A 15,100-nucleotide genomic window follows, 5' to 3' on the forward strand; every position below is an offset into this window, starting at 1 on the left:
GGCATTAAAGCCCAACAGCTTAGGCTTAAAGTCTGATACAGAGATTTTTCTCTTCCTACTGTCATAAATTCTGGAAGTTCTGGAAGACGTTCTAAAGCAAATTTGAAATGGATCAGGGAACAAGGAGCAGCAGAATGATAGTTTCCTAGCAGGTATGTGTTGCCCTGAGGGCAAGCTGGACAAAATGGAGGTTTTTTCAAAAAGTCGCATTCATGACCCAATGCCAAACCTGGGCGGTACATATTACAACAGGCCAGCCTGGAGATTAGGAAAGCGTGGATCCCTGTAGTCATGTTTTCATCTAAAAGGACAAAAAGTAATTTCCTATGTGAGGGAAAAGGGAATAGATTTTATTAAGCTGTTTCTATTTGAACTGGAGGCCTATGCACAATCTTCATAATTGGAAGCAAGTGCTTGCAATTCAATTCCACTTTTTGCTTTTCAGTATGTGCACTGTAGCAATGCTGTGCACAACTGTCTATCAATTAGGAAGCAGGAACCAATGCATGGGTTAACGTAAAGCAGGCAGGTTTAAAGTATGGCTTACAGCATGTGCATTTTGCATATTTTCATGTTTTCTGTGGTCCTGATACCTTAATATATTTCTTCAAACACAATCTCACCAACGAAACGCAAAATCACTAGCATTTTAGGTGGACAATTTCTGTAGATCATTAAGGACTCGTTTGGGATTGGATTTGCAAAGCCCTGGGCATGCATGTTTGTAAGAAGATAGAGCAAGAAGTGCCAGTCAAGCTAAATCTTCCATAAAACTAAACCACTTCAATTTGAGAGACATATTAGTTATATGCTTGGTTTAAACAGAAGTGGGTTGGATCATTCAAGGGATCAGAAATTTATGCAAAGAATCCTGACTTGCATATGCAGATCAAGATGGCATCCTTTCATTAAAAAATATGCAGTTGTACTTGTTGTATAGCAAGACATAAAACTGTGTGATTAAATAAAACTGCAGTTAAAGCATTGTGGAAAAAAGTTCTTCTATAATTAGAAAACGTGAGGATATGAATGTTACCAGCAGTAATTAAAGATTAACTGCATTGTTCACTGACTCAACTTACAGCTAGTGCCTTATTTAAACTGCTTTTCATTTATTCTAAATACAAAATGTCATAAAGATCTGAACTGAAGCACCCCTTAAAAAACACACATACAGCAAGTGATTTACTTTTTCAGAGCCAAGAGAAATGCATGCCTATGCCCGGACGATGAGTAGCTCCAGCTTTCTGGAACCAAAACCTCAGGTATGTAATTTTTTCTCCTGTTACTAACTGTCAGAAACAATAAGTTAGCAAGGAAAAAGAAAAATTAAAAACAGTATGGATCCAAAAGTGAAAGTTGGTATCGCACATAAAAGACCCAGAATATTTACAAAAACATTTCTACTTGCATCCTACTTTGCTGAGCAAAACACAGATTACCTTTTATCCTCGACTGCTTTCTTTATAATACACAACAGATAAGCCTTTTGAATGCCACAAATTTTTTTCATTGCTATCATTCTGAATTCAGACTGTGGAATGGATCAGAGAACATACTGATATAAATCCAGCAAGCGTACTGGCAAAAACCACAACTGGGATAAATCTCTTCAGTCCTCACTTCTTGTCAGAATGATGTTCATGGGTTGACAAGATACAAGTCAAACTGGAAATAGCTGTAATCACACTTTACAATGGTTAACTTAATGAAAGCCACTTCTTTGTGTATCTACTGCAGGCATCCAGTCTTTGAAAGCCCTAAGCGCCATACTTTTCACATCCTAAAGGTGCATATATTGAGCCTTTTACTGAATTAGGAAAAGTAGGCAGAGCCACAGAATATGGGGAACAGCCCAATACGCTGAAATGGAGATAATGGCAAGAAAAGTCAATCAACTTTGGACTTCGAGTGAAAATGGTTAAAAAAAGAATGCAAAGTGAGTGACAAATGGGATTAATCCACGCGACCGCTGAGAAGGAAGCTGAGGATGTTAAGGAAAGAAATGACTCATTCTCAGTGTTTGTGTATAGGAAAGGCTGAGTAATATAAGGTTGCCCCGTGCCATACACTTTTATGCTCATTTTAGATCACTCCAATGAAAAACCCCAATTTACTTATGGCCCCCGCACCACAAGGTGGCACATATGTACTCCCTATGATTTTTAAGTGCCTCTATAGTTTACTTCATTTTTAAGAAGTAACGGTTATCCATTCCTACAGAGAGGAAGGAGCGGGGGTGGGATAAAAGCAGGGAATGATAAACTGCATTATATTATCAAGTATAGACAACTAAAGGCAGGTAAACTATTCTTAATATGTGGATTAATTCCAAACTTTCCTTGTTACTATTATTTAATAAAGGGTCTGAGGTATAGTCACATCAACAGTGTGGAAATTAAACAGGATAAGGAGCTAGTGAAAACTTAGCTTCAGTATATTTTACAAATGCATTCACCAGAAACTCAACAGAATTTAAGGGTGAAATGGAACACAGACTTTGGATAGCAGACTGGTGCCAAAGGTGGAAATAAGCATACAGAAACAGAAAACCAGGCATATCTACCCATTATTTTGATGCTATTTTAAGCCTGCTGGTCACCCATTGGTTGGTATGCAGCATAAGGGCTTTTCTTGCATTGCTGCCACTTTTCATTCTTGTGTTGTGAGTTTCAAGAACTAATAACTACATAAGCTAAGAAAGGTTGTTCCCTAGTAGTAATTTTTCCTTCATGCTGATAAAGGTTGTGTTTGAATGTCAGACCTCGAACCACCCAAATATACATTCTCATTGTCACCTAGTGGCTGATCAAATAAAAATCTCAGTGATTTTCTGTGCAGTTGTTCCCCTTTTCAAGTCCGTGATATAACAATGTACTGCATGATCTACAATGGCCACAGCACACCCTTCTCCACAGTACATAATGGACCCACATGTTTCATATATCCATCAGAAAGGCACTAAGGAGACTACAAATCCACCAAACTGCAGAAGAGATTTGAAAGCAAACTGAGATAAGCGTGTGAGTACAAAAGACAGAAGGAGGAATTTTTTAAAGGCAGAAAAATACTGACCTAAATCAAAGCACAGAAACACTAGCTAGCATGTGAAGCAATTCTATCCACACACCACGGAATATATGTTTTTAGAAAGTAGATTCTTGGAGATTTAAAGGATAAACTATGTACATAGCTCCCTCTGATGACCATTGGACACGATACAATGCAAGTCTCCTTTATTTTTGTTCGTGCATTCAACTGACAGCTGACTGGTTAAATTCTAATTGCTTCCAAGTGAGGTCAGCAAAGGTATTTATCGAAAAGGACTGAACAACAGGCTCAACACACACATGCACGCGCACGCATAAGCACATACACACCATCTCTCCGGCGTGTTGATTTATGGAAACAATTACAATTCTGGTGGAGTCTTTCTGAGCTGAGAAAGTCTGTAGCTACAGTAGAGTGTCTCATGTTGCAAAAAGCAGACAACAGAAATGGAATACTTGGGTATCCAGCTCTTATCAACAAGAACAAGTAAGTTATCTGTCCTTTACAAGAACAGTCAACAGTTTCTAATAGCTATAACTTTTATCTTCATTTGTATATGCTAGATACTAAAAAGCATTAAGAAAACTATTTCTATTAATAAACTGAAAAGGGTAGGAATAAAAATACAAGGCTAAGGCTGTGAGGTCTGTTTTGAAATTTGAACTACGGAAAAGTTATCTGATAGATTGTGCTAATAGTGAATATATAGGAATGAAGTAATCAGCAGAATTTTACCATGCATGAGAAAGTAGTTCAACTGAATCAATAGGATTTTTGGAAGGACTTAAAAATGAAGACAGAACTATGTTTACAATCAGTTTAAATGTCTGTTTATGTAAAAAGTTGTGCAAGATATCTATTGTATGTATATTTGCATATTTTTAAAAATCGGCTTAGCATGTCATACATTTATGTATAGTACTTTTCAGTAGCATAATGTATCCTTGCACGTTTGTAACAATTGAGCATAAAGACTTACACATGCACCTTTTCTCACAGATCTTTTACTTTCAGTGCAAGCAGCAAATTCAAGTAGTACAGAAGGTCACGACAACAAAGGTTTTTATAACTTGTGTCTTTAAAGGATATTCTGACTGAAGAGATATTTAAGAAGCTCTTCTGTTTCGCCATTAACTATTAAGGAATAACGATCAGAATTCTAGAAGAGGGAACAATCTCATTTAAATGAATCTGTAACTCGTAAAGACAGAAGGCAGGTCGGTGACCTAAGAGCAACAGTCTACTTGAGATTTAGTTTTCATTATGTTGTTCATGAACACCCAGAACACTGCACTATAATGCACAAATGGATACTGACATGGATCCTGCCAATTTTGCTCTACAGATCATACTTTTACATTATCTTTCTAATGGGCACTATATCTTTAGCTTGCAATGACATGACTCCAGAGCAAATGGCTACAAATGTGAACTGTTCCAGCCCTGAGCGACATACCAGAAGCTATGATTATATGGAAGGGGGGGATGTAAGAGTGAGAAGACTTTTCTGTCGAACTCAGTGGTATATGAGGATTGATAAGCGAGGCAAAGTAAAAGGGACAAGAGAAGCAAACAACAACTACAGTAAGTAATACTTTTGCTTTTCCTCTTTCTAAGCTTCCAGAAATTTACACATCCTTGTTTCCTATTCCTTGATTTATAGTAATTTCAAAAGAATTTTGTGTAGTGTACTGACCATTGTATAAGACAAGTTTTCCAATTAATCCTACAGCAGGACATTTGTTATTGATTTTGAAATGCGTCATTTTAAATACTACATTGTAGATCTGCTAATGTATTAGCTACAGCTGGTAACTATTAGCAAACAGAGAGCATATTTTAACAAGTGAATTAAGGTTGTAAGTATGAAAACGTATAACCACAAACTCTGCTCATAAAATACTTATGAAACATTAAACCATACTTATGTAGTCCACAAACTACCTAAAAGTTTGGTGTGTTTGAGTTAACAATTAAAACATATGCAATACTAGAAAGTTCAATGGAAAGAATTATGTAAACTCTCTTGCAAAATCTTTTAGATAGTTTGCCAAGCCAGGAACAAAATCTATTATAGTTTCTGCAGTTCATTATTACAATGATCATGATGCTGAAAAAATATTCTCTCCCCTTTCTTCCAAAACCATGACTCATCTACAGGGAATGGACATATAATATTTTGCAAAGCTGTACCAAATACAATTTTTGAACTGGCATAAGAACTGTTGTACTACTCTTATTTTTCACACAAATACCTATATATCTTCCATTTACACTTGAAGGCATCAACTTTACAGTCACTATTTTTGCCACTTTGGTGTTCATGTTATTACAAATATAGTGTTTATTTAGAGAAATATGACATCTACTTGAAAAGACGTTACTTTATTAAGATACAACAGGAAAATACAAAGGATTATATTGCATATTTCAAAACAAAATTATAAGGAAAAGGGGCCAGAGGTGTGCTGGTGTAGTATTTATAGTCGACTGAAAGAGGAAATACATTTCCAAGGATGCTATTAAACACAGTTTTAATGTAGGTTGTACAGATTATTGTGCTTTTTATAACAGCAGCAGAAGAAATCAATAAATCAAACTTCAAGAACTGTTAGTGTGATTCAGCTTTCAACTGAAGTTGACTGCTTATTTTCTATAAGAACAGCACTTTTGCATGCTAAGTGCCTGGCCAGCAGGCTTCATAATATATTTCTTTACTTCATTACTGCATTAAGTGCTTGGCAACTCGCATGGTTAAAACTTCACTCACTAATGTTACTGTTTCTTTTAAAATGTGTTTCCATATGTCTCCTTTCTTCCTACGCTATTACGTAGTGAACAACCATATTCCTCTGAAAGACAACACATGGCCAGCAGCCAAATAAATTATTTGGTCCATATTCAAGATGACTCCCATTGAGTTTCAGGAGGACATTGCTACAATAGAGATCCATAGGGCTAGTTTCAAAGTGAAATGTTGCTCCCATAAAAATCACTGGGAAAAAATGTTACTGACTGTTGAAATAGTTTCTTCTAAATTTTTGCAGATAAGTGAATATCCACTGTACCCTTTTTTTTCTGTTATTTACAAACACTTTAAAGAGATTATGACAGCATATAGAGCTGAATAATTATATAAATTTGCTTTTTTTCATTCCACACTGCTTAAGTAAAAACTTTGTTAGTAATTTAGCATTATTTCAAATTCAAGTAAAGGTTCTCAATTCTGTGCAAGATCCCATGCTGCTGAGGCACACTAATGACACCCTGAAACATTCTGTAGTGAAACCATGAGAGAATATCAGGTTATCTTGTGCTAAAGGCAATCCATTTTCTTGTAGTTTTCTGAACACTTTATGAATATTTAGTGATCGTAACTAACTATTACAAATTACAGAAAGGCAACCTTGAGTTGTTAAACCCTTACATTTATATTGCAGTGAAAAATTTTGAATTCTTTTTCTGGTAAATGCAACAAGTATCAGGAGGAAAAACAATCAATACTTGAATGGTTTACCAGGTAACTGATGTGCACTATGATGAACTGTCTCCACTAAATTTAACTAAAGTATGTGGGAAGTCTCTTGCTGTAATTTATCTATTATGTGCTAGGAAATAATATCTAAATGCTTTCGTTGGACAAATAGAATAGGAAAATATAGACAAAGAGACTGGAAAAATGTTAACACTGATAACTTGGATTTTCTGAGAAACTAAAAAAAATTAGTATTATGGAAAACTTCTTTTTTGTCATACCCTCTATTTGACAGACTGTGTAAGAAGCCTTTTTGAAGACGTGTTTATGGCTCTATACTAAAATACCCATAAAGAAAATAATTAGGGGCGGGGGGGGGGGGGGGGGGCAAAACAATGACACACAACCAACCAACCAACAAAAAAAAAAAAAAAACGCCTGGACTAATACACTTCCCCAAAGCAAGGTTTTTAACATTAGAAGTCTAAAAAGGCTATTTTTACCTGGGGTGTCTGAAAAGCATAATTCTAAAATCATACACATTACAAAGATGTATTAATCTGGATGTTCAAATATTCTTGTTCCGTGATTTCCAGCTCTGAAACTTAGTGAAAGGTAAATCAAACCTGTTTCTCAGGATGGAATCCCAGAACAGTTACAGTCAAATTAATCAATGGGTACAAAAAGTGTTGCTCCGAGAAGTATCTTCTTATTTTATCCTAATTTTCCACTTCCATAATAAATAAAAGGAATCCTTTTCCCTTTTGAATCACTGACATGTGCTACTAAATAAAAACAAGAAAACATTCATATTTTTAGATATCATAACTTAGCTTCATAAAGGAAGCTGCATTGACAGTTTTACAGACAGAGTCAACTACTTGTTTTCAGCCCATGAACTGTGAAGCGTGAATAATGTGAAGCACAATCTTCACATTGAGAAATGTCTGTAGAATGATAACTTCATCATAACTTTGGCAAGTGCCAAAATTCACAGAGCTTCTCTCATCAGTCAAGACTATAAATGTAAGGATGCCAAGACAGCGAGGAATTAGGGTCTTTGTATTTCAAACTTCTCTAGTAAGTTACAGAATAAAAAAAAAAAATATATATACACATCCTATGAAAGTAACGGCAAAAATAATGAAAGTGCGAAAATTTCCTAAGATTTTAATTCAAAAGCCACTGTATTAAATGTACGTGGATTGTAATTCCATGACAAAATTAAATACCAAACCCAATCCTCACTCACCAATTGTAATTAGTCTATATTTATCACTCATTTGTTTCAGAATGCCTTAGAAGTTAACTGCTTAGTCCAAGAAATATGTGTGTACTGTTTCACTGAAAGCAAATTGTTGAATCCTGTTTACAACAGTGATGACCTTGTTAGGTTCCCAAAGAATATTATTCTGTGCACATATCAGAAAGCAGTAGAGCCTTCTGGTGGACATAAAGGTGATAACTCAAGAATAAACTAAACAAATCAGAGGACAGTGATCTCCACTAAGCAGAGGAAACCACTTTGCACCTGACAGCTTTGCTTTCATTCTGAAAACTAAAAGGCAGAGTGAGAATCGAGAGTCACATACTGAAAAACTACAGCAAGAATTAGGAAGCAGCCAAGAGATGAGGTCACCCAGAAAAATCTGTCATTATTCATAAAAATTGTTCTCTTTGACAATCACTTATTATACCTTGTCCAAGCCTAAACTATATGCTTTTTATTAAAAAATAATTTTTGTATCTTGTTAACGTAAAATAATCTAAGTGGGCAAACAAAACAGACTTTTTGAATTCATGATTGTAAAAAGTGAGAGTGACTGAACACATCTTGGAGATAACAAGGCAATTGTTAACTCTTTATCTTTGATAGAAAATAAATCTCTCCTTACTCCTGCTTACTCCTTCTTTTATTTCAGTTTATGTTTACGAATTTTGCCAGATTTTATTTGATTATGTTCAGAAAAAAAGGCAGCAAAAAAATTAGCGTTTATTTTGACTCTATCCAAGAGGATTTACAACTACGACTAGATGATGCTTTAGGACTTTCCACGCTCTGTTGCCTTTGGAATCTCATTTTAAAGACTTCAAAGGGTCTCTTAGTTGCTAGAAAAGCCTTCCCGGAACCTGAATCCTAAGATGTCTGATCCTATCATATTCCATGTGTGCTCTAAGCCCAGAAAGTGCCTATTTCCTCTTTTCAGTGGATAAAGCCAATAATAAAAAAAAAAAAAGTAAAAAAAAAAAAACTAGTGAGATCTTGGCACAAAATGGCTGAAATATCGATTAAAATTTTTATCTTGGAAAACTACTTCTATTTTGATCAAAATCCAACAAGTCATAGTTTTCAGCAATATTAAATGAACTCTAACTCAGTTTTGTTCAAACCTTAACCCTAACTGATGACAAAAATTATACACATCTTAGTGGTTAAATACTCAAACTTGCTTAGAAATCAAAATTATTTCCAATAGCATTTTATACATGCTTCTTAGGGTCAAACAAATGTTGGACTACATATGCTGTGCCACTATACAAATTTTATTTCTGTTGCTTAAATATATATTACATAGAAGAGCAAGAAGATTCAGTATCTGAAAAACAGATATTTCAAGGCAGGTATTGACATACCAGGTTCAGTTAAGGTTTGTGTGTGTTCCAACCAAACAGAAAGTCTGTCTTTGCACCTGCATTCTTGATTTTTCAAGAGGTTGTTGGTTCAACCAATGCACTGGCATCAGGAGAAGACAAACCTTCACTAATGTGAAAGTGCTTTTGCTTCACATTAGTACTCTGCTAATCTTTTCAATTCTAACAGAAAGATATTTCATTCAAATGGCAATATATAAGTACCCTCTCAAAACTTAGCCTACAGTGCCAAGGATTGCTTTCTCTCCTACAGTGATTAATCAGATCTAAATACATCAGATTTCCCTGCTCCCTCTCTAGCTCTTTGTCTAGCACTGGTGTTAGATACCACCCCTCAAGTTTCAACCAGCAGAAGAGACTCTATGCCTGTACCTTAGCCTATACCTTATCACAAATCCCAGCTTTTCACCATCAATGCTGATGAAGATGGGTTTTAGCAAAGATGCAGATAACAGCAGCAGCTGAGTTATGCCTGTCTTACAGCTTCTATTGACTTTCTGGATAAGTGTACCCTTTGGGGAAAGTGAGGAGAAGAAAGGAGCGAGTAAAGTCTGGAACCATTGCAGCAAGATTCTTCAGATCTCATGTATCAATGTCCAGATCAGTGCTCAACTGACACAGTATGACAGGGGGGCCACAAAACACAATTAAAACTGTTCATGACTTCTGAATTTACCTCCTGAATCTTCATCACCTTGTCTGTTCTGTGGTGTTTACCAGCTTGAAAAATATGGGCAAAGTCAGAACAGCAGCAGTTTATACTCACTTTCTTCTCACTCTGAACACAAAGTGATTGCATAAGCTCTGTGAGGGGTGAATCAAACCTCTGGGCTGAGGCACAGGCAGCAGCTTGACAGGCTAACATAGACCAATGGGGCTATGTCTGCCTCTGTGTGCTTCAAGACTGGGGTACGAGCTAAAATCAGTATGAGCAGTGAAAAACATCTAAGCTGAATCTATACACATTGTGCTTAAACTGCTTTATTTGACCTTGACACACCTTTGTAATTCAGCTGTGACTTTGCAGTTTTTCTGAATCTCTCAGTATTGAGATATATCAGAAGTGAGAAATGTTACATTTTTATGGAACCATCAACCAAGTTTATCAGCCAACTGCAGAAGCAGTTACAGGATACACTGAAAAAGATAAATTGCAGCCCCTTCTCCCCCACAGCTTTTTTTCCCCCATTGTTTACAATTTCTGAACGTACAAAAACATTCAGTATTGTATCATTGAGCATGTTATTGCTCCATCCTGAAGAAAATGTGCTGAAGTGGCCCTGACCTGAGACTCAAGAGACTTCAGGCTAATCCAAACTTTTAAGCAATTTGCTTACAGACTTCGGGAAAATTCTCCAAACTCTGTGTGCCTCTATGAAAAAGAATTATTCGCCTCTGTGTAAAGAGCTTTAAAAATTATTAGTGAAAAAAAGTCTATATCTACAAAAAAGAATTGCGTGTTAATGTTATAGAATTTTATTATAGAATATTAATTGACTAATAAGATACTAACTAACTAACTGAAGTCAGTAGCTAGACAGAAAAAAACACAGAGCTCAGATGAATCTTAAGGAAGCAATTTTCCATAAAGGCAAATAGAATTTAGTAGAAAATTTAATTCCTTATACAGTCAAGTCTTGTAAAACAAAACCAAAATCCAGATCTCTCCCTTCACAGCTTCCAGCTTTCTGTATTGTTTGAGTATCTGAAAGTGATTTTTTTTAGATTTCTAGGATCCTGGAGCACAGAACAAAGTTTATTTTCGCCTCCGTCTTCCTCAAAGCTCAGGAAGACCAAGACATCCTAAAGCAGACAGTTATACTGTTCCATACTACAAGATGTATCACCTAGTAGTATATTTTGGAACACATTCCTCATCAAAACAGGATAAGTTTAGGCAAATGAAGGCTGTTACTCTTCTTGGGTGGCACGCTGCTTTCATTGCATAATTGACTGTCTATGACTATATTTGGCAACTGTATTTCAATTGTCTTTTTTGACCTTTGACTTTATTTTTAACATTTAATTCTGGATATGAGCTGACGGAAAGGTCAAGCTAGCTTTCTGGTGCATGTAATTTGGAAACATTATTAAGAAAAAGTTAACAGTAAAAATTCCTATGGCAATAACATAATAGAGGTTAACAATCATAGCACTGAATTGTCACACTTTAAAACGTTCATAACACATGACATCATTTATATAAATGGAAAAAATTCTTTGTAACAATTGGTGCTGAAAAGTTGGAAGTGGATATTCACAGATGTGGCCCACAACTTCATGCAAACACACCAAAAAAGCAATAAAAATACCAATGCAATCAATACGCTCTCTTGACTATTATTTAGCTTTTGAAACAAAGAACAAAATTAGGATTAAATCGTAATAGGATTTTTTTTTTACAGTACTCACACACTGCCTACGACACGAATCTAGTACCTTCACAGTTTGTCAACAGAAGACTACAATATTCTAAACAGGCTGAATCAGACGATCAGACAGGTAAATCCCAGTTAACATCAGAAAAGCTATATCAATTTATTCCAACTGAGCATTTGCTCTTTAAAAGTTATAGTGGGAATCTGACAATTCAAAAACAGGATGACATGATTAAAAAGTCTAGATATTCTGTTAAAAACACTGACATTTTCCTTCAGTATGCAACCTTCCAAAATTAAGCACAGTCAGAGCATTGATAGATCAATGCAAAACTATAAACAAAAACACAGAAAACATGACTATTTCATAGCATTTATAACCACAGTAACTTCAAAAGGAGTAACAAACACTACTCATCTCCATCACTTCAATTGAAACACTTTTTGAATACCCCCATTACCCGTGGGTTTTTTTGAAGGAGTTTCCTAGCGTTAGTACTTCAGCCTTCAATAGCATACATGCCTTACCTTACTTCCATTTTTGGTAAGCTGGCTTGCTTGCTTTTAAGCGTGTTAATAGACACTGGGAGGTGCTATAGACTATAAAAAGAAGCTGGTCAGACTTGTCCTTGGCCATTTTGATACCTTGGAATTTTGATATTTGTCTAACTAGAAGGTAACCTATTTCAAAACGAAAAAAACCCACCTGCTAACAAGAAGCATATTTTCATTAATAACCTGGGCTAATTTTGTAAGTTTTTATTATGACCTTTAAATATCAAGCGGGATTTGATATTTCAATCAGAAGAAACTGTTTACAGCAAAAAAAAATGTAAATAGAGAACTTTCTGATTGTTAAAGACATAAGTCATCATAGATGAACATACATATTATCTAGAGCTGAAGATAGGGGGGGAAAAAAAATCATCACAGACAACATCAAATTTTGAAAAGGTTGCACGTGAATCTGTGCTGAAGTCCCAGAGCTGCTCAGGTGAACTAGTGGGCTGTTTGTACACACAGCTGTAAGCAATGTAGTGGCAAAGGTGAAGTTTTAGATGCTTGTCAGGTGTGTGGAAATGCTCACTACAAGAGCTTTCTGGCTTCTTGCATAACACATGCACAACATTGCATTACAATGACAGATTTGCCCTTTGAGTGGTCTACATGAACTCTAAGGGTGGCAATGTTCAGGGTAGCCCACTAAGCAGATAGATTTGGGAGAAACCTGGATCTAGCTAAGTCAAGGGAAGAAGGCAGCACAGAGTGGGGAATAGACTGCTTCCATCCAGTTTGTGTAGCTTCTGCAGCAAAGACCTTGTGAAAACAAGAGTTGTACTCCCTAACAAAAACTCTGAAGTAAAACAGAAAGGATAACTGAATCCTAGAGAGTGCAGCTAGTACTAGCACAATTGGAAAGTGCAACTTTCACCAGCAAAAGCAACTTCACTTCCACCATGCTAATTTATTTCCTTTGGAATAGCCTATGCAGCTTATAGACTGCACATAATGTGCAAGACGATACAAAGAAACCCAAGCAGTTCTTGAGTGCTTATTGGTAAGATTTTACAAGGATTTAGGGAACTAGCTATGTAAATCCAGCACACAATGATTCAAGTAACAAGACTTGCTTGTTAGGTCCACCTTGCAACAAGAGACAGATTTACGCTGTGGGAAAGGCCAGTACAAGATCTTCCTCAGCAGTGGTCCTTCATGTTTGCTTATGTGGGGACACTGCACCTGAGAAGCCTTGAAGTCATCGCAGCCGTATTGCTTTCCAATGCTACAGCAAAAAAAAATGTAATACTACCTCTACATAAGGATAGGGACAAATACCTGTGCCCAAAGTGAGATTTATCCCAATTGAATTCCCCACCCAGCGCTGTTGTTGGTATTAGTTTAGCACCATCTTATCAATACTATGCTATAACACAGTACAAAAAGAAATCTCTGCCGTGTACTAAGCACATCTCTGACAATATATGAACTGCAAGCGTGACAAATACTCAAACAGTACTCCACCTACAAATGTTGTTACTAATCAAAAACTAAATTGGATACAACTTCAAGAGGCTACTTTCAAACTAACTGGTGACAAAAAGCCATTCTTCCAACTAAAGTAAGCTCTTCTAACTGAACCATTTACATTTTTTACTGACCATGGAGATCCTGGTCAATATTTCCAACAAAGACTGAAAACTAAAACCAACTAAAAAGATACACAGTTTCCAGGATAAGCAAGCTCTTCAGAGCACTCTAAAACACTGTATACAAGTCAGAAAAAAAAGAAAGAAACTTTCTTATACCTTATGCCCAAATTATGATTCCAAAAAGACCATTCATCCACTCAGGAAACAAATACTACCACCTACCTCATCAGGTAAGAGACAACATAAGAAACACGGAGAAAAGCACAGTGGGAAACACATGGAGAGCCGCTTCCCTGTAAGGAACCCTCCTTTCTCACTGCTGGCCAGCTACAAGGGGCTGGCTGTGCCCTCCTTCCTCCCACATACTAATGTAATCAACTACACAGGTGTTTTGAGCCTCTTGCTCTCTTTTATGCCCTGCCACCTCTACAGTACTGGTACTATGTTTTAGAGCACTGAGCGTTCTGTCTGAGCCTCTGTTTCAGCAGTCAGGAAGGAAGTTTTCTTATTGAGGCTGTAAAAGACAGTCTGGTGTGTTTTCCTACCTTACTAACAGTGTAACAAACAGCCATATACTTGGGTGAACTGGTAGTGAAGTTTGTACTTAATATTTATTAGTTCAAAGGAAATTAAATGCTACATGATTTTTGAGAGTAGCCTTAGTAGCCTTAGTAGCCTGCTCATATTATAAAGCAAATGGCCAGACTCCTCGGCCACTTATACTTGTCCCTTTAAATGCCTCTTAAGTTGAGCAATGAAAACAATACACCTATTAATAAAATAATTCTTTTAAATTATTATATACCAGTTTCAATCAGAATGTTCAATTTAGCAAACTTGTGTTGAGGCTACTTGATTATAAATACCAACCTAAAATTACTTAATATGCCTTCATTTCTGACTGCATCTTTGTGTTACTTGGGAAATTCAGTCTACATTACTGAACATAACTGGCATGCAACAAAATTAAAGGGGGAAAAAAAAAAGATTACCACTTCTTTCTAGGAAACTGTTACCACATCTTTCAAGGAAATCATGCTCTGTTAATTTTTTTTAGCTAAGTAATCCAGTGTTTTGAATTTGAATTCATCTGTTTTAATCATATTGTTCTAGGACACGTTCTGAATGATTTAATGAGAAATTCTGAAATGGCACTTTCATCCAGAAGGAACACTGGAAACAAAACCGGTCTATACCAAAATCATAAAACTAGCATTAGACCAAACTAGACCAAAAGCAGAATTCTTCAGATGATTCATAACATATGAGGCACAAACCCCCTAATTTAGTAAGGTGGTGAACTGCCTAGCTTTGATCCAACCAGATTGTTTAAGAGAATGTGATGAGTTCCAATGGTTATAGCATTTAATCAGAAAATGATCTAGTGATAGAAG

General features: G+C 36.1%; 1 protein-coding gene across 5 annotated transcripts in view; it reads left to right on the forward strand.

The window, feature by feature from the left end:
• The first annotated feature begins 1,191 nt into the window (after positions 1 to 1,191).
• The window catches only part of FGF7 (fibroblast growth factor 7), a 35,496-nt gene continuing 21,587 nt past the window's right edge, over positions 1,192 to 15,100 (forward strand). Inside the window, exons 1-2 of one of the 5 annotated variants that reach the window (XM_087744735.1) lie at positions 1,192 to 1,265; positions 4,441 to 4,635. In XM_087744735.1, the coding sequence (XP_087600861.1) occupies positions 4,452 to 4,635 (184 nt within the window). In that variant the 5' untranslated portion in view covers positions 1,192 to 1,265; positions 4,441 to 4,451. Of the gene's footprint in view, positions 1,266 to 3,359; positions 3,538 to 4,050; positions 4,636 to 15,100 lie in introns of those variants that run through there. The other 4 variants (XM_087744733.1, XM_009470122.2, XM_009470121.2 and 1 more) reach the window with 4 other exon arrangements.

Source organism: Nipponia nippon, unplaced genomic scaffold (assembly GCF_047370975.1).
Source record: "Nipponia nippon isolate SJK-2023a ecotype South Korea unplaced genomic scaffold, ASM4737097v1 scaffold_9, whole genome shotgun sequence".
Taxonomy (NCBI): domain Eukaryota; kingdom Metazoa; phylum Chordata; class Aves; order Pelecaniformes; family Threskiornithidae; genus Nipponia; species Nipponia nippon.